Below are 20,411 nucleotides of genomic sequence, written 5' to 3'. Positions count from 1 at the left end.
GTTTCGGTTGTGACTTTTTCAGTTTGACTTATTTTGAACATCAAATGAGGTTGGTGGCACCTTAATTTGGGAGGACGGGCTTGTTGTAATGGCTGGAGCGGAATACATGGATTGGTATCAAACACATGGTTTGTTGCCATTCCATTTGCTCCGTTCCAGCCATTATTATGAGCTGTCCTCCCCTCAGCAGCCTCTACTGGCTAACATATTGCTAGCTATCTTTAATTTCCACATCTTCTTACGTTACAGCCTTATTCTAAAACATACAATATTTTTTTCACCTCATCAATCTACACACAATACCCCATATTAACAAAGCGTAAGCAGTTTTTTTGTTTTAAAATGTATTAAAAAATGTTTTTTAATTAAATATCTTATTTACATAACTATTCACTTTGCTATGAGACTCGAAATTGAGCTCGGCTCAGGTGCATCCTGTTTCCATTGATCATCCTTGATGTTTCTACAACTTTATTGGACATGATTTGCAGAGGCACACACCTGTCTATATAAGTTTCCACAGTTGACAGTGCATGTTAGAGCAAAAACCAAGCCATGAGATCGAAGAAATTGTCCGTAGAGCTTCAAGACAGAATTGTGTTGACTCACAGATCTGGGGAAGAGTACCAAAAAATGTCTGCTGCATTGAAGGTCCCCAAAAACAGTGTCCTCCATTATTCTTAAGTTTGGAACCACAAAGTCTCTTCCTAGAGCTAGGAGGTGACCAAGAACCCGATGGTCATTCTGACAGAGCTCCCAAGTTCCTCTGTGGAGATGGGAGAACCTCCAGAAGGACAACCATCTCTGCAGCACTCCACCAATCAGGCCTTTATGGTAGAGTGGCCAGACGGAAGCCACTCCTCAGTAAAAGGCACATGACAGCCCGCTTTGTTTGCCGAAAGGCACCCAAAGGACTCTCAGACCATAAGAAACAAGATTCTCTGCTCTGATGAAATCAACTCTTTGGCCTGAATACCAAGTGTCATGTCTGGAGGAAACCTGGCACCATCACTAAGGTGAAATATGGTGGTGGTGGCAGCATCATGCTGTGGAGATGTTTTTCAGTGGCAGGGACTGGGAGACTAGTCAGGATCGAGGGAAAGATGAACAGAGCTAAGTACAGAGATCCTTGATGAAAACCTGCTCCAGAGTGCTCAGGACCTCAGACTGGTGGCCAAGGTCCACCTTCCAACAAGACAATGACCCTAAGCACACAGCCAAGACAACGCAGGACTGGCTCCAGGACACGTCTCTGAATGTCCTTGAGGGGCCCAGCCAGAGCCCGGAATCTCTGGAGAGACTTGAAAATAGCTGTGCAGCGACACTCCCCATCCAACCTGACAGAGCTTGAGAGGATCTGCAGAAGAATGGGAGAAAGTCCCCAAATACATGTGTGCCAAGCTTGTAGAGTCAAGGCTGTAATCGCTGCAAAAGTGCTTCAACAAAGTACGAAATAAAGGGCCTGAATACTTATGTAAATGTCATATTTCCGTTTTTTTCTTTTTTATACATGTGCAAAGATATCAAAAAACCTGTTTGTGCTTCGTCATTATAGGGTATTGTGTGTAGATTGATGAGTGGGAAAAAACGATTGAATCCATTTTAGAATAAGCTGTAACGTAACAAAATGTGGAAAAAGTCAAGGGGTCTGAATACTTTCCGAATGCACTGTATGTACATCCCAAACGCGTACTTTACACATTTCTTGATATATGAGATGTTCGGTACTGACACTATTTAAAAATAGATGAAGATTTACCAACTTGCTCAACATTTTTATCTGAAATGTTTGCAGATAGACTACTCACCATGTGGTCATGCTGGAGAGGGGTGCAATCCCATCACCTGGTGATATTTGTAGGAGTTGCACAGTCTTTTATTGTGTGTTTAGTTAGTGACGTCAAAATGTGGGACAGCATATTTTTTTTGAAAGATGTTTAAAAATAAACAACTGCTAATTAGATCAGTATCTTTCAATATAATAATAACACCTCTCAAAAGAAATGTGTATAAACAATTACTTTGTACTATATTAATTGAACAATATATTTGGTATTGCCTTGGATTGAATTAGAACATATCGTGATGTATATAGATGTCCTAAGTTTGGAGACTTAGCTTTTTTTTCTGCTTTTTTTATATATATATATATATATTTTTTCGGGGTGGGATTGCAATTTGCACCACTTCTGTAGAATCACCCATGTATAAACCTGTAATTCATGTTTTTCCACAAAGAGCTGCATTCTCGTGTAGCTACATGGATTGGACGATGTCCCTAAGAGCTGGGCCAGGGAAGTAAAATAAAAAGTACTATAAGAAAATAAAACAGGCCTCTTAAAGGGTTAGTGTTATGAGTGGGATTGGTTCAAGCTGATCCTAGACCAGTGTTTACAGGCAACTTCTTCCTTGAGCACAGCTCAGTCAAGTCTCTAATCAAGGGTGTATGTATGGGCAGGTTGACTGTATGGGCAGGTTGACTGTATGGGCAGGTTGACTGTATGGGCAGGTTGACTGTATGGGCAGGTTGACTGTATGGGCAGGTTGACTGTATGGGCAGGTTGACTGTATGGGCAGGTTGACTGACAGCATGACATCAAGGCCTGCAACTTTGCATTAGTATCTGTGTTTTTATCTTGCAGTAACGGTTATTTCTTATTGTAGTCCACTCTACTGATGAGCTGTTGGGGCCGGCCAGGTTCTGGGGCAAAGGCACTGGGGATAAACATACACTACCTTTTTAATTTTCTACAAACAAATGTTAATTTTTTTCTTGTATTTTTTTACAAACCCCCTCCTGACCTTCACACTTGAGTTCAACATGGAGAGTTGAGACCGTAGACAAGTAGTAGTGAATTTGACATAGTGTCTCCCTCATGCACAGAACTAATCTTTTTATCACTACATGTAGCCAAGCTTGTATGACATTCAAATGGATCTACAGATTTAACTATTGACAGTGTTCAAGACACCTTTCCAATTCTCATGATCAAGTTGTTTTTGGTGAATTGTTCAACCACATCTTATAGACACAAATGTGGCTCTTGCTACACACACAGGTGTGCATATTGCTAATTTGGTCTGGCAGCGGTTACAGTAATCTGCCAGACCGGAACAGTATTTATTTTTCACTAGCGCTGTCCTTAGTGAACCCCATTGACAAGGTTGTGTTCATTAGGCACCAAACAGAAGAAAACACACTGAAACGGGGATTACCTGTACTTGTCCAATAAGAAACATTGCTGTTCAGTTGCATGCCCTAATGAACATGGCCCAGCTCTACTTAGACCAGTGTTACCCACAGAAAGTCAGGTTAACGGACTGACTCTTAGTTCTAATGAGGCAGACACAACCTCTCGTTCCCAGGGAGGGGGATGAGGGAGTGCTAGCCTTAGAGCTGACAATAATACTCTGGTGAAGACTGACCCAAGGACCACTGATTGATAGGGTCGGGGATCTTGTAGGCAGATTCCCAACCTCCCTTTTCAGAACTCCATCTAAAAAAAAGTTAAAATGGTAAAAACATACCTCTGATATATTTTTCCCTTCAGAAGCTACGTAGGCTGCCTACTTTGATGCACATCCCTACAGTAAAATCTACGTAGGCTACCTACTTGGATGCACATCCCTACAGTAAAAGCTACGTAGGCTGCCTACTTAGATGCACATCCCTACAGTAAAAGCTACGTAGACTGCCTACATAGATGCACATCCCTACAGTAAAAGCTACATAGGCTGCCTACATAGATGCCCATCCCTACAGTAAAAGCTACGTAGCCTGCCTACTTAAATGCACATCCCTACAGTAAAAGCTATGTAGGCTGCCTACATAGATGCACATCCCTACAGTAAAAGCTACGTAGGCTGCCTACATAGATGCACATCCCTACAGTAAAAGCGATGTAGACTGGGAATCTGCCTACATAGATGCACATCCCTACAGTAAAAGCTACGTAGGCTGGCTACATAGATGCACATCCCTACAGTAAAAGCGATGTAGACTGGGAATCTGCCTACATTGATGCACATCCCTACAGTAAAAGCGATGTAGACTGGGAATCTGCCTACATTGATGCACATCCCTACAGTAAAAGCGATGTAGACTGGGAATCTGCCTACATTGATGCACATCCCTACAGTAAAAGCTACGTAGGCTGCCTACATAGATGCACATCCCTACAGTAAAAGCGATGTAGACTGGGAATCTGCCTACATTGATGCACATCCCTACAGTAAAAGCGATGTAGACTGGGAATCTGCCTACATTGATGCACATCCCTACAGTAAAAGCGATGTAGACTGGGAATCTGCCTACATTGATGCACATCCCTACAGTAAAAGCGATGTAGACTGGGAATCTGCCTACATTGATGCACATCCCTACAGTAAAAGCGATGTTGACTGGGAATCAGCCTACGTAGCTTCTGAAGTGAAAAAATATGAGGTATGTTTTTACTATTTTAACTTTGTTTTTGATAGACTCAAGAGTTCTGAAAAGGGAAGTTAAAGGTGATTTTAAATATATTATAAATGTTTTGTTTAGATATTTTCACCCCTCCTGACTTATGTCGACTGACTTGGGCCTTCTCCAGCAGAAATCATGTGCCCCTACTGCTGGGTCTGGACCCTGTGACATTTGTACAGTAAAATAGATACATTCCATATGTTTACAAGTAGGTACCAGATAAAGAGAGGACCTTCTTTCATGACCGCAACATGGTCTTTTTATCTTTTTACACCGTTTCCTGAGAAATTGTCCCTGAAAACATGTACAAATTTGAATGATTATTTTCTGGAATGAATATTTGGCATTCTTTTAAAGTGCATTAATAAAAGTTACCCATTTCAGTCTCATGAGTACGCTTGTTTATTACCATTCTTGCCCTTGTGTTAGACTGCATATAAGTAAGAACCTGGCAATGGTGATAGTAGTATTCAAAATGACCATGCCAACTTTACTCTGTTAAAGAAAAAAAAAGCTTTTCTCATTGAAGATATATTTGCCTACAGTCCAAGTGTCGACTTAGATTGTCTGTAATCAGGAATTGAACATTGATGAAAAGTAACATGTCTGTATTGAGACATTGTTTTGGTTTCCTTTCACTGGCGCTCTTGAAGAAGGGACACCTCACTTTTTCTTCTTTCCCTTCTTTCCCTCCTTGGACTTGGGCTTCTTGCCTTTCTTATAGGGGCCCAGGCCGCGTCGCACTAATGTTCCCCTCCACCACGACTGGATCTGCAAGTGACAGACGGGGAATAAGAAAATAATTTAGTGTAATGAACAAATGAAGAGGGGAGTACAGTTGTGAACAAGATGCATGGCATTAAACACTGCACTGCCACTGGATGTGACTGGTTTCCTTGCTGGGCAGGTGGAGGTGAATTTTTAAAGATTGTTCAATGATTACCTTGGTGGCTGCGTCTCGCTCCATATGTTCCTTCTCCAGCTTCCTGCGTAGGGCCTCTTTCTCCATCCTGTCCTCGATGACCACCTGCTCACTATCTCTGTACTGGAACAAAAGAAAGTACAAAGACCGAGTCAATATCCAGAGTACAATTTCTGTTTCATATGGGTATACTTTCTAAAAGCGGCAATTTGCAGTCTATTTTAGTAAAAAGCTATGTATGGAAACTCATTACATGGAGCTCCTGACGAACAGTTCTTGAGCTGACATTGCTTCCAGAGGCAGTTTGGAACTCTGTAGTGAGTGTTGCAACCGAGGACAGACATTTTTTACGTGCTTCAGCACTCGGCGGTCCCGTTCTGTGAGCTTGTGTGGCCTACCACTTTGCGGCTGAGCCGTTGTTGCTCCTAGACGTTTCCACCTCACAATAACAGCACCTATAGTTGACCAGTGCAGCAGCTCTAGCAGGGCAGAAATTTGACAAACTGACTTGTTGGAAAGGTGGCATCCTATGACAATTCCACGTTGAAAGTCACTGAACTCTTCAGTACGGGCCATTCTACTGCCAATGTTTTTCTATGAAGATTGCATGGCTGTGTCACAGAACAATGAGAAAGATATTTCACCAGATGTGAAGCATCTGCTTGGCGTTTCCACTCACTACCAAATATGGTAGTGAGAGGAAACCCACTGGCCTGCAGTGGGAGGTGGATTTTGGCCGACATTCTGCAAATTTTCTCATCGATGAAACATTTGATCTCAATACAGTTTTCTGTTCCCAAAACTACAATCTGTTATGAACAGAGTGGACTACGTTTTGTAGACTTTGCAAAAGGGTAAAAGTTTATAAAAATTGCATTGTTTAGGAGTGCAAGGGTGAATTGAGTTATTGCACAGGCGCACTTCACAGAGTAGGCTTTCCCCAACGGAAATATGCAGATGCATGCTAGAACACGCCAATATAGGATCTCACTAGCTCGTGTTTGGCTCTGCCCCTTCCTTGCTTGCTCTGCCCACTATGACTCATTTGTTCCCATAGACCACAGCCTGTTGTTTTCAATCTTGGTTTAGTTATAAAATCCACTACTTTGAAGGGGTGTCCACATACTTTTGGCTATGTAGTGTACAATTAATTGAAAAGTTTAAAAAAAACGTATGCAGCAACTGCAGATTGCCCCTTTTAATGATCTGAGGACTTGTAATAACAGTTTATTTGCAGGTGGGATGTGCAACTCAATAATAGGACGGCGTTCCTAATGTTTGATATACTCAGTGTATATCAGGCCTACTATTCTATTCACTACCTAGTGTCAGTGCGCTAAACTGTATACTACAGAAAGAAATGAGTTGTGAGCCATGCAGACCAGGGTTGTATTCATTAGGGCACACCGAAGCAAAACATTATTCAACGGAAAATGGAAACTACGGTTTCTTTTTAGAAAAGTCCAGGTGCGCTCCCTGTTCGTCTGTTTTTCCCTGTTTGGTGCCTAATGAAATCAACCCAGGCTTTGTCCTCACCTTCTTGGCCAGCTCCTGGAGCTGGGAGAGATTGTTAGCTTTGTTGTTCCTCAGGCTGTTGAGCTCCTGCTGCTTGTCCTCCATGTCTCTCTCATAGCGCTCCATCCACACCTCCAGCTTCTCCCCCAGACTCTGAGAGGTGCGCACACACACACACATTACACACATTGTTGCAGCTTCACCTGACAGACAAATATGGCTCTGCTAACGGCCGCTGTCCACTGTTTTGTGGTTCTGAAAGTCAGATTTTGCAGTGATTTGATCTGCTATCCGTGGTGCTAAATCCCAGCTATGGCCGCTATTGCTCTAGAGACAAGGGCTTATCAATTTCTTGTACAGCTCCCCCAACAAATTTTTTGTGATTCAATTTTTTATTTTATTTTGCTATTGCTGTCGTAAAGGTTGCCGAACCCTGAATAGGGCCTAGGGATTGATTTGGGATTCTACTATCGCAATAAAATAACAGCATTAGATGTTTTAGATGGCAGCTCAAAGAACGTACCAAGTCATCCTACTACACCCAATATACACTACCGGTCAAAAGTTTTAAAACACCTACTCATTCAAGTGTTTTTATTTATTTTTACTATTATCTACATTGTAGAATAATAGTGAAGACATCAAAACTATGAAATAACACATATGGAATCATGTAGTAACCAAAAAAGTGTTTAAAAAAATCTATATTTTATACTTTAAATAGCCACCCTTTGCCTTGATGACTGCTTTGCACACTCTTGGCATTCTCTCAACTAGCTTCATGAGGTAGTCACCTGGAATGCATTTCAATTAACAGGTGTGCCTTAAAAGTTAATTTGTGGAATTCCTTTAATTCTTAATGAGTTTGAGCCAATCAGTTGTGTTGTGAGAACAGCTCAAATAAGCAAAGGGAAACGACAGTCCACCATTACTTTAAGACACATTACATTAAAGCCTTATTCTAAAATGGATTCAATTATTTATTTTTCTCATCAATCAACACACAATGCCCCATAATGACAAAGCAAAAACATGTTTTTTGAAATGTTTGCAAAAAATCGAACTGAATTATCACATTTACATACAGTACCAGTCAAAAGTTTGGACACACCTACTCATTTGAGTTTTTTATTTTTACTCTTTCCTACATTGTACAAAAGTGTTAAACAAATCAATGTATTTTAGATTTGAGGCCTTCGTGGTCGAATTGCTGTCAAGAAACCACTACTAAAGCACACCAATAAGAAGAAGAGACTTGCTTGGACCAAGAAACACGATCAATGGACATTAGACCGGTGGAAATTTGTCCTTTGGTCTGGAGTCCAAATTGGAGATGTTTGGTTCCATCCGCTGTGTCTTTGTGGGACGCGGTGTGGGTGAATGGATGATCTCCGCATGTGTATTTCCCACCGTAAAGCATGGAGGAGGAGGTGTTATGGTGTGGGGGTGCTTTTCAAGGCACACTTAACCAGCACGGTTACCACAGCACTCTGCAGTGATACGCCATCCCATCTGGTTTGGGCTTAGTGGGACTATTATTTTGTTTTTCAACAGGACAATGACCCAACACACCTCCAGGCTGTGTAAGGGCTATTTGACCAAGAAGGAGAGTGATGGAGTGCTGCATCAGATGACCAGGCCTCCACAATCCCCGACCTCACCCAAATTGAGATGGTTTGGTACGAGTCGGACCGCAGAGTGATAGAAAAGCAGCCAACAAGTGCTCAGCATATGTGGGAACTTCTTCAAGACTGTTGAAAAAGCATTCCAGGTGAAGCTGGTTGAGAGAATGCCAAGAGTGTGCAAAGCTGTCATTAAGGTGGCTATTTGAAGAATCTCAAACAAAAAAATAAATATTTTATATTTAACACTGGTTTGGTTACTACATGATTCCATGTGGTATTTCATTGTTTTGATGTGTTCACCATTATTCTACAATGTAGAAAATTAGTAAAAATAAAGAAAAACCCTGGAGTGACTAGGTGTTTTAAAACTTTTTACCGGTAAAAAAGTACACGAGTCATGTCATGCCATTTTCCAACCACCACTGCACACGTACTGTCTGATGTTCCTTGAGGAAAGTCTCCATCTCCATATGAACTCTCCTCTCCTCCTCCAACCTCTCCTGCTGTAGCTGAGGACAGAGGAACAATGATTACACAGATGCACATGTAGTGGTAACCATCTCTGTACAGCCAAACCTCAGTTACTACAAAGTCTGTAGCCAAGTCACACCAAAGGCTCTGTCCAGAAACACCCCCCTAGGCCCCTAGCCGCTTGTGTAGATCTGAAAGGATGGGATAGCTAGAAGAAATGTGTAGGTATTAGCAAAAAGCAATACCTACCCAATTCTATGAGATCTACATGGGTGGACTGGAACAATAATTCAGCCCTGTCATTTCATCCACACGAGCCCACATCACTCCGTGCACCACCAACTCACCCCCCACACACACACCCCACACATACACCCTGACCCTACACACCCTAATTAGACACTGGGAGCAGTGCTGACACATGACATTTAAATACATATGTGCACTAAGTAATATCATAGGCTAATTAACTTGAGGTTCAACATCAGAGGCAGTGGGAACTCAATACACATTAACTAGATGGCCGTTGCCCACTGATCAGCCAAAGGCTCATTTTAGATTAGTAGAACATAGAACTTGCGCAAAACTCTGTACAACAAATCTTAACAGGCCCATGGGCCGCCGGCCATGTCTTTATATAAAAAAATATATTTGTGTGTGTGTCAATTTCGACCAGCCTACCCAACAACAAAAATGGTCCAGCCCATCTGGCATATGCCAGAATTGCCAGATGGCCAATCCGCCACTGCATGAGGCACTTAGACTGCATTTACACAGGCAGCCCAATTCTGATCTTTTACCACTAATTGGTCTTTTGACCAATAAGATCAGATGTTTGCCACTAATTGGGCAAAAGATCAGAATTGGGCTGCCTGTGTAAACACAGCCTTAGGTGCTAGGGGATGATTCTGGAGAGTGCCACAAAGACACACACCCTGATCTCATCCTCCAGCTGCTTCTCAGAGTGTGTGTTGATCTTCTGTCCCTGGTACACCAGCAGCTCCGCGCTGCTCTTCACATACTTCCTCTCCAGCCCAGTCTTAGCCTTCATCTCCTGTAGCTGGTCCTTCAGGTGGGCAGTCATCTCCTCGCGTCGCTAAAGGGACAACATTAAGACAGTTTGCGCAAAGTATTACATAAGTTGCCAGTACTTTGTAATGTATTTACCTGAGAATGAAAAACAGGGAGGCACCCTGATTTTCAAAGACATCAACGTCTGACACCCTCAAGGAACTTGGAGCACCACCAAGAGTCAGTCAATATGTAGCCTAATTCTAATCTTGCCCATTACTGGATTGAAAATCATATTGGGCACGTGAAGGAGTGTGTCTCCGTTGTCTTCCTCAGTTATGGTACCTGCAGCTCCAGAGTTTTTTCCTTGCGGATGTCAAGCAGCTGTCTCTGAAGAGCTTTGGTCCTCCGCCGGCCGCCCTCCTCCCTGCAATACACACAGACAGCAATCAGGCTCAATGTGTAAGTGTGAGTAGAATCTTGGCATTCTCTCAACCAGCTTCATGAGGTAGTCACCTGGAATGTATTTCAATTAACAGGCGTCCCTTGTTAAAAGTTAAATTGTTGAATTTCTTTCCTTATTGCATTTGAGCCAATCAACTGTGTTGTTTCAAGGCAGGGGTGGTATACAGATGATTGCCCTATTTGGTTAAGGACCAAGTAGATATTATGGCAAGAACAGCTCAAATAAGCAAAGACAAACGACAGTCCATCATTAAGACATGAAGGTCAGTCAATGTGGAAATTTTCAAGAACTTTGAAAGTTTCTTCAAGTGCAGTCGCAAAAACCATCAAGCGCTATGATGGAACTCTCTCATGAGGTCCGCCACAGGAAAGGAAGACCCAGAGTTACCTCTGCTGCGGAGGATAAGTTCATGAGAATTCCCAGCTTCAGAAATTGCAGCCCAAATAAATGCTTCAGTGTTCAAGTAACAGACACATCTCAACATCAACTGTTCAGAGGAGAATGCGTGAATCAGGCCTTCATGGTCGAATTGCTGAAAAGAAACCACTACTAAAGGACACCAATAATAAGAAGAGATTTGCTTGGGCCAAGAAACACGAGCAATGGACATTAGATGAGTCTGATGAGTTCAAATTTGAGATTTTTGGTTACAACCGCCGTGTCTTTGTGAGACGCAGAGTAGGTAAACGGATGACCTCCGCATGTGTGGTTCCCACCGTGAAGCATGGAGGAGGTGTGGGGGTGCTTTGCTGGGGACACTGTCAGTGATTTATTTAGAATTCAAGGCACACTTAACCAGCATGGCTATCACAGCATTCTGCAGCGAAACACCATCCCATCTGGTTTGCGCTTAGTCCCACTATCATTTGTTTTTCAACAGGACAATGACCCAACACACTTCCAGGCTGGGTAAGGGCTATTTGACCAAGAAAGAGAGTAATGAAATGCTGCATCAGATGACCTGCCTCCACAATCACCCAATCTCAACCCAGTGGTTATTACATAATTCCATATGTGTTATTTCATAGTTTTGATGTATTCACTATTATTCTACAATGTAGAAAATAGTAAAAATAAAGAAAAACCCTTGAATGAGTAGGTGTGTCCAAACTTTTGACGGGTACTGTAAGTATTCAGACTCTTTACTCAGTTCATTGTTGAAGTACCTTTGGTAGCGATCCCCACAGCATGATGCTGCCACCACCATGCTTCACTGTAGGGATGGTGCCAAGTTTCTTCCAGACATGGCACTTGGCATTCAGGCCAAAGAGTTCAATTTGGTTTCATCAGAACAGAGAATGTTGTTTCTCATGATCTGAGAGTCCTTTAGGTGCCTTATGGCAAACGGGCTGTCATGTGCCTTTTACAGAGGAGTGGCTTCCGTCTGGCCACTACCATAAAGGCCTGATTGGTGGAGTGCTGCAGAGGTGGTTGTCCTTCTGGAAGGTTCTCCCATCTCCACAGAGGAACTCTAGAGCTCTGTCAGAGTTACCATCGGGTTCTTGGTCACCTCCCTGACCAAGGCCCTTCTCTCCCGATTGCTCAGCTTGGCCGGGCGGCCAAGATTGTTGGTGGATCTAAACTTCTTCCATTTAAGAATGGAGGCCACTGTGTTCTTGGGGACCTTCAATGCTGCAGAATGTTCTTTGGTACCCTTCCCCAGATCTGTGCCTTGACACAATCCTGTCTCGGAGCTCTACGGACTATTCCTTCGACCTCATGGCTTGGATTTTGGTCTGACATGCACTGTAAACTGTGGGACCTCATATACAGGTGTATGACTTTCCAAATCATGTCCAATCAAATTAATTTACCACAGGTGGACTCCAATGAAGTTGTAGAAACATCTCAAGGATGAACAATGATAACAGGATGCACCTGAGCTCAATTTCGAGTCTCATGTCAAAGGGTCTGAATACTTATGTAAATAAGGTATGTTTAAAAAAAAATTTTTACAAAATCAAAAAATTGTTAGTCATTATGGGGTATTGCGTGTAGTTTGAGAATTTTTAAGATTTAGAATAAGTCTTACGTAACAAAATGTGGGAAAATCAAGGGGTCTGAATATTTTCCGAATGCCCTGCACAGTGCTTATTCTACATTTTGTTGTGTTACTGTCTGAATTCAAAATGTATTAAATAAATAAAAATTCTCACGATGTACACACAATACCCCATAATGACAATGAAAACGTTTTATTTTATTTTTTTAGAAATGTTGGCAAATGTATATTAAATACAGGAATCTAATTTACACAGTTGGAAGCACAGAATCGTTTAGAACAGCCCGAACCATGAAAAACGGCCTCCGACAATTATTCCTCTTTCATCAAACTTTAAAGTTGGCACAATGCATTCGGGCAGGTAGCGCATTCTCCTGGCATCCACCAAACCCAAATTTATCCATCAGACTGCCAGATGGTGAAGCGTGATTCATCACTCCAGAGTCCAATGGCAGCAAGCTTTACACCACTCCAGCCGACGCTTGTGTGCAGCTACTCGGCCATGGAAACCAAATTCATGAAGCTCCCGATAAACAGTACTTGTGCTGACGTTGCTTCAAGAGGCAGTTTGGAACTCGGTAGTGAGTGATGTAACCGAGGACAGATGATTTTTATGCGCTTCAGCACTCGGCGGTCCCATTCTGTGAGCTTGTGTGGCCTACCACTTTGAGGCTGAGCCGTTGTTGCTCCTAGAACTTTCCAGTTCACAATAACAACACTTAGTTGACCAGTGCAGCTCTAGCAGGGTAGAAATTTGACGAACTGACTTGTTGGAAAGGTTGCATCCTATGGCGGTGCCTCATTGAAATTCACTGCGCTTTTTAGTAAGACCATTCTACTGCTAATGTTTGGCTGTGGAGATTGCCTGGCTGTGTGCTCGATTTTATACACCTGTTATGGCTGAAATAGCCGAATACACTAATTTGAAGGGCTGTCCACATACCTTTGTATATATAGTGTAACTGACCATTGTACCACGTTGTCGACCTCATCAACAGCCATTCAAATGAGACGCTCGCGGAACAATGACGTTTAAAGTAGGCATCGTCATTTCTCTGAGCCAAAAAAAGTTTCAGCAGTCCCGAAGACAATCGTGTATTCACCCTTCGCAATTTTCTTGTCCTCCATCTCACTTTGATCAGCGTATGAGGCAGCGATTCTTTGAGAGTTCAGAACACGAACCTGATCCTCAGTTAATAAAATCAGAGAATAAACTACTATTACCATCGATTTCTCCACTTTCATTTTCAATAAATCGCAGACTGTTTGCCACACTTGATGCACTAAACTTTGACCAAATCCTGTAGGTAGACACGCCAAAATGTCTCTCTTCTTTAGTAAGTTAGTGTGTTACAGTGGTGGAAAAAGTACCCAATTGTCATACTTGAGTAAAAGTATAGATACCTTTTAATAGAAAGTTACTCAAGTAAAAGTGAGTCAGCCAGTAAAATACTACTTGAGTAAAAGTACTTGGTTTTAAATGTACTTAAGTATCAAATGTAATTGCTAAAATTTACTTTTGTATCAAAAGTAGAAGTAAAAGTATAAATCATGTATAATTCCTGTTATTAAGCAAAGCAGATAGCACCATTTTTTTTTAAATGTACTGATAGCCAGGGGCACACTAACACTCAGACATTATTTATAAAAGATGCGTGTGTGTTTAGTGAGTCTGCCAGACCATAGGCAGTAGGGATGACCATGTGTTCTTTTGATAAGTGCATGAATTTCACAATTTTCCTATCAAAATGTAATGAGTACTTTGGGTTGTCAGGGCAAATTTATGGAGTAAAAAGTACAATATTTTCTTTAGGAATAAAGTTTTGTAAAAGTAAGTTGTCAAAAATATAAATAGTAAAGTTGAGTACAGATACCCCCCAAAAATGACTTCAGTTCCTTTGGAACTGATCATTCGTGCCTATTTTCGTGCCAGCGAGTCTTTTACCGAGGCTTTCAACCATTATTTTATCTTTAAAGAAAGCAAATTTGGCAAAGATTGGGCGTTCATACCTCTGTCCTCTCTGTCCGAAACAGTGTACACGTTCAAGTTGGATTTTGTCGACAGCTTCCACATGGGTTCTGAAGCGCTGTAAGGAGGAATTCCTTCACCACATTTTCAGGAACTTCTCCTTCTTTTTCTTGGATAGCAGTAAGTACCATATTTTCTCTCATAGATCTATTCTGTATGTCATGTAAGGCTTCTCTCAGAAAGATGTTCTCCTTTAAGTTCATTAACGTCCATTTCAATCTTATTGCCTGTCCCTTTTAGCTGGTTTGTTTCTTTCTCCATTGTCGCAGCTTTTTCGTCACTCATCTCGAGGCTCGCCTTCAACTCCTTTATATCTTTCCTAACTAATTCAAGTATGCAGTTTGTCATCGATCGATTTTAACAGATTGGTTTCCACCCTTACCATTCCCGGTGGTGAAAAGCATAAATCGTCTGTGTCTGTCAGAGTCTCTTTTTCTTTTGGAGATTGGTTCTCCTTGTTTACTCTGTCATGTTTGGTGTTGCTTGTTGTTGTAATATTTGTCGATACATTTCTTAAGCCTGATGATTTGTTTAGTGTTATCCAGATTGAAGGTTATTACCCACGAGTATGTAAAGTTCTAATATTTAGTCTTCCAGATATTGAATATTATGATTTTATCTTGAGGCAATCTGCACCGCTGTGTAGAGTCTGCCATCTTACCTCCGTTCCCATCTAGTGGATTTTTTTTTAACCCGGGCTTCTTTCTTTTCACTTTGTGATACAGGCCAGTAATATGGAGTGAATGCAATGTTGTTGATCTCTTTGTATTTTCAAGTATTGGGATCATGTTATAGGTATGCTTGTTATCGGCAGGATCTGAGGAGTTTGTTAGGATCAAAATAAATATGAAAGAATTAAAGCCCAGTTAAAAGGTTAAAGAGAAACCCACCTCAGTCTTCTGTGAACAACTACACACATTTTTATGCAAAAGACACCAGAAGGGCATTCCAAGAGTTGTTGAGCATTCCTCAGTGGTCTAGTCTCAGTCCTGACTTAAATCTGCTTTAAAAAAAATCAGAGACGAGGTTTAAAAATCGCTTTCCGTCAATGATCCCAAACCAAATGTAATGAACTTTCGCAATTTTGACAAAAACAATGGATATATTTTGCCCTAAGAGTTGTGCAAAGTTGGTAGAAGGTGCTTCCACCAAGTATTTAAGATTTAAGTCGACCTCAACCCGGTCAATTCCAGCCAGTCTGCATAGCGCGATATCAACCCAGAGCATATCGGACTCCTTTTTCTCCACCACATCTCCGGATTCCTACCTGAACCTTTACACCGGATCATCGCAGCTAGCTAGCTGCTATCCGAGTGGCTACACCTGGCTAACGTCTCTGTCCCGAAGCAAGCACCAGTTAGCCTGAAGCTAGCCTCGAGCTTGGCCCATCTCCTGGCTTGCCGCAGAGATCCATCAGCCAATTCCTGGGCTACAATACCTCTTTTGCAAATTGGCCTGCCGACACGGATCCCCGCTGATCCATCACGACTGGTCTGCCGACGTAAACGTCCGAGGGGGTTTCTACAGGCTCTTCCGTTGCGACGTCCCCCTGAGGCTCATCTGCTAGCCTGCTAGCCCCGGCCTGCTAGCTGTCTGAATTGCCGTGTCTCCAGCTTGCCTAGTTACTCACTGAACCCTATGATCACTCGGCTACACATGCCTCTCCCTAATGTCATTATGTTGGTTAGTGATTATTGCCTTATTTCACTGTAGAGCCTCCAGCTCTGCTCAATATGCCTTAGCTAGCCCTTTTGTTCCAGCACATGCGGTGACCTCACCTGGCTTAAATGGTGCCTCACTCAATGCCTAGGTTTACCTCCACTGTACTCACATCCTACCACACCCTTGTCTGTACATTATGCCTTGAATCTATTCTTCCGCGCCTAGAAATCTGCTCCTTTTACTCTCTGTTCCGAACACACTAGACGACCAGTTCTTTTAGCCTTTAGCCGTACTCTTATTCTGCTCCTCCTCTGCTCCTCTGGTGATGTAGAGGTTAACCCAGGCCTTGCAGCCCCGAGCATCACTCCCATTCCCCAGGCGCTCTCATTTGTTGACTTCTTTAACCGTAAAAGCCTTGGTTTCATGCACGTTAACATTAGAAGCCTCCTCCCTAAGTTGGTTTTATTCACTGCTTTAGCACACTCTGCCAACACGGATGTCCTAGTCATGTCTGAATCCTGGCTTAGGAAGGCCACCAAAAATCCTGAAATTTCCATCCCTAACTATAACATTTTCCGACAAGATGGAACTGCCAAAGGGGGCGGAGTTGCAATCTACTGCAGAGAGAGCCTGCAGAGTTCTGTCATACTATCCAGGTCTGTGCCTAAACAATTTGAGCTTATACTTTTAAAAATCCACCTTTCCAGAAACAAGTCTCTCACCGTTACCACTTGTTATAGACCCCCTTCAGCCCCCAGCTGTACCCTGGACACCATATGTGAATTGATCGCCCCCCATCTATCTTCAAAGTTCGTACTGTTAGGTGACCTAAACTTGGACATGCTTAACACCCCAGCCATCCTACAATCTAAGCTTGATGCCCTCAATCTCACACACATTATCAAGGAACCTACCAGATACAACACTAAATCCGTAACCATGGGCAGCCTCTTAGATATCATCCTGGCCATCTTGCCCTCTAAATACACATCTGCTGTCTTCAACCAGGATCTCAGTGATCACTGCCTCATTGCCTGCATGCATATTGGGTCCGTGGTCAAATGACCACCCCTCATCACTGTCAAACGCTCCCTAAAACACTTCAGCGAGCAGGCCTTTCTAATCAACCTGGCCCGGGTATCCTGGAAGGATATTGACCTCATCCCGTCAGTAGAAGATGCCTGGTTGCTCTTCAAAAGTGCTTTACTCACCATCTTAAATAAGCATGCCCCATTCAAAAAATGTAGAACTAAGAACAGATATAGCCCTTGGTTCACCCCAGACTTGACTGCCCTTTACCAGAAATGTGCATCCTGTAGCACTAATTACAAAAAGTTTTGGGACACTTAAGTCCATTGAGAATAAGAGCACCTCCTCCAAGCTGCCCACTGCACTGAGGATAGGAAACACTGTCACCACCGATAAATCTCCGATAACACACATACAACTCTCCTTCCGTGGCCTCCAACTGCTTTTAAATGCTAGTAAAACTAAGTGTATGCTCTTGAACCGATTTCTGCCCGCACCTTCCCGCCCGACTAGCATCACTACTCTGGACGGTTCTGACTTAGAATATCTGGACAACTACAAATACCTAGGTGTCTGGTTAGACTGTAAACTCTCCTTCCAGACTCACATTAAGCATCTCCAATCCAAAACTAAATCTAGAATCGGCTTCCTATTTCGCAACAAAGCCTCCTTCACATATGCTGCCAAACATACCCTCGTAAAACGAACTATCCTACCGATCCTTGACTTGGGCAATGTCATTTACAAACACTCAGCAAATTGGATGTAGTCTATCACAGTGCCATCCGTCTTGTCACCAAAGCCCCATATACTACCCACCACTGCGACCTGTTTGCTATGCTCTCGTTGGCTGGCCCTCACTACATATTCGTCGCCAAACCCACTGGTTCCAGGTCATCTATAAGTCTTTGCTAGGTAAAGCCCCGCCTTATCTCAGCTCACTGGTCACCATAGCAACATCCACCCGTAGCACACGCTCCAGCAGGTATATTTCACTTCCTTTGGCTGCCTTTCCTTCCAGTTCTCTGCTGCCAATGACTGGAACAAATTGCAAAAATCACTGAAGCTGGATGTCAGAGCAGCTTACCGATCACTGTACCTGTACACAGCCAATCTGTAAATAGCACACCCAACTACCTGATCCCCATATTATTACTTACCCTCTTGCTCTTTTGCACCCCAGTATCTCTACTTGCACATCATCATCTGCACAACTATCACTCCAGTGTTTATGCTAAATTGTAATTATTTCGCCTCTATGGCATATTTATTGCCTTACCTCCCTACTCTTCTACATTTTCATACACTGTACATAGATTTTTGTATTGTGTTATTGACTGTACGTTTGTTTGTTTAGCTCTGTGTTGTTGTTTTTGTCGCACTGCTTTGCTTTATCTTGGCCAGGTTGCAGTTGTAAATGAGAACTTGTTCTCAACTGGCCTACCTGGTTAAATAAAGGTGAAATAAATTAATTAAATAAAACATTAACTCAGGGGGGTAGAGACTTATCCAAGTATGATATTTCAGTTTGTTTATTTTTGGGAAAATGTTCTATAACTTTCTTTCACATTGAAAATGAGGAGTAGGTTGTGTAGATCTATCGTTAATAAAACAAATGTAATCCCTTCAAAATAAAACGGGCTCATAGAAATGTCTGAAACGGTATCATACACATCCATGTGTTTGATACCATTCCATTTACAACATTCCAGATATTATTACAAGCCATCCTCCCCTTAGTAGCAGCCTCTTTATGTGTGGGTTTTGAAAGAATTTGACTATTGCTTGCAAAGACAATGAATGATTAGCCTACATATTCATATTGACCATAACCTGACCTGATTATTATGTCCAGGAGGTTGGCCTTCCTTCTTTTCTCTTCTCCCACAGCGAAAAGCAAGCTGTGAAAGGTCCCTCTCTCTTGCAGCTCTGCCAACACATCAGCAATCACGTGAGCCACAAACTGACTGTATGCCAGGAAGAGAGAGAGAGAGCACGATCGTTATGTATGAGGTAGATGGCATACAGGGTACTTTTTGGATTCACAGTTAATACAGTCTGCTCTGCACCTTGGGAATGTTTGACAAATGTAAACAATGGCAATGTGTTTAGTTCAGTGGTTGACCTGAAAAAGATACCAATGAAAAGTTGTCTCGTGTGCATAATAAATCTCTGTTTGAAGCACAGAGTTGTGGGCTTCTATTTTATTAAATTGTCTGGAACCTAGCTCTGGTCCAAGTTGGAACGTGCACAAAAGCCCAGAACAAGAGCTATCTGGAACCCACCTGTCTCTCTGCACCTTGGCTAGGTTGTCAGGGGACAGTGGGTTCTCCTCTAGTGTGCGGTTCAGTTCCTTCTGGGATCTGTGCAGCTCACGGGTGGCATCTGACAGTCCCCTCGACTCTCTCTCAAACTGACGGGCTGGTTTCAGGTTCTGCTCTGCCCCTTTCTGCTGTTCAAGGACCTGTCCAATGTCAGCTGACACAAACTTCCACAAAAACAGATGAATACGGGCTGAATAGGAGAAAATTACAGCTTAGATAGCAAGCATACCATTAATTTGCTAAAGACGCATCCCCGCTTGAAAAAGCCAACTGACATTAGCTCCGCGTATAATGTTAGCTGAGGATAATCAGATAATACCTTATCAGCTTCTGGACGACCCCTGTAGCTGTCGGGCATGATGTGACCCAGCACTGACAGCTGTGCAGCACAGTCCTGGAGCACTGTACACAGTCTGAGCAGCTCTACCCCAGACAAAAGAACCGGCATCCTGATGGTCTGTGAACACTGAATTCGAGCGAAATTAGCCAAGCAATTTACAATATCACCTATCTAGCTAGCTACTAACGTTACCGTTTTCTAACTGACATTTTTGTGTTAGAAAATATCCTGGGCAATATGCTCAATAACACAATCAACAGATTCGTAGCTAGGTATATTTCTTACGTGTCTTCACGGAACGTGTTGAAGTTTACTAGCTATATTTATGGACAATAAAAGGCCAGTAGTTTAACTAGAGCATAGTTTAGCTAGCCTAGCAGCACACTTGGTAGTTTACGCCGGTCACCCTGGTAACGCACAACATTTGATTATTGTTTTCAAAAAATGACATTTTTATCTACTTTGATTATTATGTTGTGTGAAACGTACGAGAATGCAATAAAGTGACAGCTGAATAGTTAAATAAAAACATGTTTTGATTATGTGTTTC

At 42.4% G+C, this 20,411-nt stretch overlaps 1 protein-coding gene and 1 long non-coding RNA gene across 6 annotated transcripts; one reads left to right on the top strand and one right to left on the bottom strand.

The window, feature by feature from the left end:
* The first annotated feature begins 1,439 nt into the window (after positions 1 to 1,439).
* On the top strand, positions 1,440 to 4,848 carry LOC115205849 (uncharacterized). 3 transcript variants are annotated; one of them, XR_003880691.1, is made up of 2 exons: positions 1,440 to 2,458; positions 2,544 to 4,848. It is a non-coding gene; the product is annotated as an uncharacterized LOC115205849 (long non-coding RNA). The 3 variants fall into 3 exon arrangements; XR_003880690.1 differs by having other exon boundaries at positions 2,510 to 4,848; XR_003880689.1 differs by having other exon boundaries at positions 2,493 to 4,848.
* Positions 4,849 to 4,851: 3 nt separating this feature from the next.
* drc9 (dynein regulatory complex subunit 9) lies at positions 4,852 to 20,404 on the bottom strand. 3 transcript variants are annotated; one of them, XM_029772224.1, is made up of 10 exons: positions 20,147 to 20,404; positions 19,841 to 19,987; positions 19,483 to 19,685; positions 19,036 to 19,164; positions 10,355 to 10,436; positions 9,933 to 10,094; positions 8,962 to 9,030; positions 6,924 to 7,055; positions 5,409 to 5,510; positions 4,852 to 5,236 (listed from the first exon to the last, which is right to left on the bottom strand). In XM_029772224.1, exons 2-10 carry the CDS (start codon positions 19,967 to 19,969, stop codon positions 5,129 to 5,131), a joined length of 1,116 nt encoding a protein of 371 aa, XP_029628084.1. In that variant the 5' UTR covers positions 19,970 to 19,987; positions 20,147 to 20,404; the 3' UTR covers positions 4,852 to 5,128. The 3 variants fall into 3 exon arrangements, with proteins under 3 accessions (XP_029628084.1, XP_029628082.1, XP_029628083.1); XM_029772222.1 differs by having other exon boundaries at positions 8,962 to 9,036; positions 20,147 to 20,403; XM_029772223.1 differs by having other exon boundaries at positions 8,962 to 9,036; positions 19,841 to 20,403.
* Between the last annotated feature and the right edge of the window lie 7 nt (positions 20,405 to 20,411).

The sequence above is a fragment of the Salmo trutta genome, chromosome 13 (genome assembly GCF_901001165.1).
Source record: "Salmo trutta chromosome 13, fSalTru1.1, whole genome shotgun sequence".
In the NCBI taxonomy this organism is placed as follows: Eukaryota; Metazoa; Chordata; class Actinopteri; order Salmoniformes; family Salmonidae; genus Salmo; species Salmo trutta.
This window is presented reverse-complemented; position numbering and strand designations above follow the sequence as displayed.

Excerpts from the sequence above, each read along its gene's own strand:
- drc9 (XM_029772223.1), bottom strand. The coding sequence starts at position 19,969 with ATGCCGGTTCTTTTGTCTGGGGTAGAGCTGCTCAGACTGTGTACAGTG. Across the intron at positions 19,165-19,482 it reads GCCAAGGTGCAGAGAGACAG|TCAGTTTGTGGCTCACGTGA; the intron begins GTGGGTTCCAGA and ends CCTGGCATACAG. Across the intron at positions 10,095-10,354 it reads AAAAAACTCTGGAGCTGCAG|CGACGCGAGGAGATGACTGC; the intron begins GTACCATAACTG and ends TTGTCCCTTTAG.